Genomic DNA, 3,875 nt, shown 5'->3' with positions numbered 1-3,875 from the left:
GTTAAATGTCAAATCATTTGATCAATAACAAGGTTTAAAAGTTGAACTGTGTATCCCATCATATTGTTTATTTTAATTTTAAAGCAAAAGGATATAGTATACTGAAACAACGAATTTATAATTAAAATAGCAATGTTTCACATAATAAACAAATAATTTATATAACTCAATAATTTATATTTTCAGGTTAGGTTTAAAAAATGACTTCAAGTAATTTCAAATTAAAAATGTTATGGATATAACGAAAAATATTAGTAACAAAACATTTGAAAGTTAGTATTCATCTATCTATTTATGACCTTGTTAACTAAGAAGATTTTTATATGACATGATATTCTATATAGCCTGAAAAATCAAATGAAGATTAACTTAAATAGAAGTTTTTATGAAATCTTATAAATTAAACAAATCATTTTTATAAGTACATTTTATTCAAATATTTACATATATTATACATTTTAACTATAATTATAAATTTCAAATAGATTATATAATTTGTTACATAACAAAACTAAAATTTTAACAATTTTAAATTTTATCAAATCGATTTTGATCTAAATTTACATTTAAATACATTAATTTTTCGACTTTTGTATTTTGTAGTCTCGATCTTCTATCCGTAATAACCATGCCTGCTTTTGAAAAGATCCTTTCACAAGGAACGGAGGTAGCTACAACATTGCACTGATTTTTAAACAATCTCGCCGAATTTGGATAAACATGCTGGTGATTTCTCCACCATTGCATTGGGCAATTTAATATACCTTCTGCAGATTTCATAGGCAAGCTATCATCAGCGAGATATATATCAATTTCCTTTATAGCAGCACATAGTGGAGTCGATTGATGCAGTGATGCTCCTACTAGGTTATTTAAAATAGTCCATGGGTTATACTCATCAATATTTTCCATGGACGTTGATGGCATGGGAACAACATTCTCTAAAAGTCTTCGTTCTTCAATGATTTTTGCTACTTTTTGCTTAAGATCTTCTTTAATAATTTTTGCATCTTCTATGTTTGAGCAACCCTTCGTTTTGAACCTAGGATCTAATAATGTACAGATTCCAAATGTCTTGCTCCTCTCGACATTTGGAAATCTGTCATTAATTCCTGATTTAAAAATTTCAGAGATTCTTCTAATTACTGGCAACAGGTCATTTCGTGCCAATAATTTGTTGCATGACTCATTCAAACATCTTACTAACACTATTACCAGGCTTCCTGTCAGGTAATTTTCACCACTTACAGTGGTGGTAATATCTTCGAATGGTTTTAAAATTAAGCATAGTTGTGGCAACATTTCCTACATTTCAGAAGTCAATGATGGTAGATTTGCATCTAAAACACTCATTGTCATCCTTATTGACTCTTCAACCTCGACAAATCGTTTCGCCATGTAAAAGGTGGAGTTCCACCTTGTTTCGACATTTTGAATCAATTTTTTTGTGTGTCCATATTGCTGCATTTGGTATTTCTGCAGTTTTTCACATGCAGTGACACTCCTCCGGAAGTGGCCAACAATTTTCTTTATTATATCGATCTCACTCTTAATCAATTTGAGGCCATCATTTACTATTAAATTAATAGTGTGTGCAAAACATCCATAATGTTTTATTTTTAAAATGTCTTTAATGGCATTTTTCATGTTATTGGCATTATCACTAATTATCACCAATTGTCAAGGATTGTTTGAATTTCTATTGCTAGATTTTCTGATGTATGCGCTCCTTCAAATTGACAGCATCCGAGAAAAACAGTTTTTAAGTTATAATTGTCTGTAATATAATGGCCTGTAACTGCCACATATGCTTCAGTAACCCTAGAAGTCCAAACATATAATGTTATGCAAATAGTTTGTGCTTCAGCTAAAACTTCTGCTCTTGTATTTTCAACTGCCTTGTTGTATTGCTCCTCGAGCATGGATCCTGAAACAGTCTTTCTAGATGGAAGAACATATCCTGGTATCCACCGCATCAACTTTTTAAACGCTCTTTCTTCAACTAATGAAAATGCATGGAAACTATCAATGAACATACCCATCAAATCTTGGTCAATCTTTTTTTTTTTGTTCGCTGCTAATTTTTTTAGTCATAAAAGTCTCCAATACCCTCTGACTCACACTTGTAGGTTGTTGTTGAGCACTACTAAAACTTTGTATAGCCTCTCCGGAATTACTCATATACTATGAAATACGAGTCTGCTGTGAACTTCCTGCCTCAGTTTCTTGCAACGAAGCATATATGGAAATATGCTTTCTTTTTAAACGACTCTTTAAATTGGCGGTTGTTGAACTATACTTTATCTGCTGGTTGCACACATTACACTTTGCTTTCATACTATCAATTTTTTCAAAATGGTACCACAATACACTAGTATTTCTACGAGATGCCATTTTTTTAAAAAAGAATTTGAGAAAAAAAACAATATTTCTTAAAATTTAAACTTATTGTAAAACTAATCGATAATATAAAATATATGAAATTATTAAACTACGTTATTTACTAAATTTAAAACTAATTAAAATATATTTGATAAAATCTAAAATAAATTATTATTAAAAAACTATTTTAAATACCAATGAAATGGTATAACAATTTTATTTAAAAAGCACAAAATTTTAACTCAAATTTTTTACTGAATAACGTATTTTTCAATTTTAAAAAATTGGCAAGCGCGTAATTAAGATAAAAGTAATCGGGATGAGTTCTATACTAAATAAAAATTATTAAAAATTAAAATTAACAATATTAGCCCTGCCCGTAAGGGGCGGGTTACATTAATTTATACATCTGAGGGGGATGATTTCTTGGACTTATTTCAAGGCATGCTGCAGACCAGGCATCGGCAACCCATGGCACGCGTGCCAGGCTATGGCGCCGTAACAAAATGTTCGAGGAATATTAAATGTTTTCAAATAGATTATTATAAATACTGTAACATTGTCTAATATTTATAAGAATTATATGAACTGAATCACATAGTCAATTCATTTAAAGTATATAAGTGAGCTTTAAAACTCTAGCTAGAATAGAAATTGAAATCTGAATTATTTTCTATATACAAAAAAATGATATAATTTTTTTTTCAAAATCAATTATTTTGTTAAGATAAGCAGGTAGTTCTTTGAATCATTTAAATCGGACGCTTAGTTCTCTCAAAAAACTGCCATTTTTATACATTTAGCTCCGTATCTTCGAAATGGCTTGGCCTGCCTTTACCAAAAACTAATTAACACTTCTCCCAATCATTATTAACTGAATGTTTTTTAGATAATTCAAATCGGATGCTCCGTTTTCTCAAAAACTCGATTTCTATTTTCTGCACTCTTTGCTCTTTATCTTCGTAACTGCTGGACCTGCCTTCGCCAAAAACTAATCAGCTCATCTCCCTATCAATAGAAATCGAATATTTTTTGAACGATTCAAATCGGTTGATTCGTGTGCCCGAAAACGTGACTGGAAATTTGTATCCATACATACATACACACACACATCCATTTTTTCTGAGGTATGCCAAAATGTTCAGAAACCTTCGAAACGTCGAGAAATGTAAAAATTTCAATTTCGATTTTCGGCACATTACAATAACTTACCCTACGGGAAGTTAAAAATATGTAATGTCACTATAATGTATTTTGCACATGAGTTTGAGGTGCGAAATAAATGCAGATGACGACCAAGTAATCCCGGCGATCTGCATAATTTAGCATTGAAGGTTTTCTTTTAAAAAATGTGTTTAGGAAATATTCAATTAATATTTCAAACAAACAGTTTTATTATAGTCATCCTGAAAAGTTTTATTTTATTTTACCTAACAATAAGCGATTATAATACTATAGTAATTGTCAATGGCGCCGGATATAGGATTTTCCAA

The 3,875-nt window shown here is 30.3% G+C and overlaps 1 protein-coding gene across 1 annotated transcript; it reads right to left on the bottom strand.

The window, feature by feature from the left end:
- Nucleotides 1-336: 336 nt before the first annotated feature.
- Nucleotides 337-1,302, bottom strand: LOC113363259. The gene is made up of 2 exons (XM_026605753.1): nt 628-1,302; nt 337-345 (listed from the first exon to the last, which is right to left on the bottom strand). The coding sequence occupies exons 1-2, from the start codon at nt 1,300-1,302 to the stop codon at nt 337-339; spliced, it is 684 nt and encodes a 227-aa protein (XP_026461538.1).
- Between the last annotated feature and the right edge of the window lie 2,573 nt (nt 1,303-3,875).

This window comes from Ctenocephalides felis, unplaced genomic scaffold (genome assembly GCF_003426905.1).
Source record: "Ctenocephalides felis isolate EL2017-DRISC unplaced genomic scaffold, ASM342690v1 CF-g0.4_SCAFFOLD_00288, whole genome shotgun sequence".
Lineage (NCBI taxonomy): Eukaryota > Metazoa > Arthropoda > Insecta > Siphonaptera > Pulicidae > Ctenocephalides > Ctenocephalides felis.
Note: the sequence above shows the minus strand (reverse complement) of the source record. Positions and strands in the feature narration are given on the sequence as shown.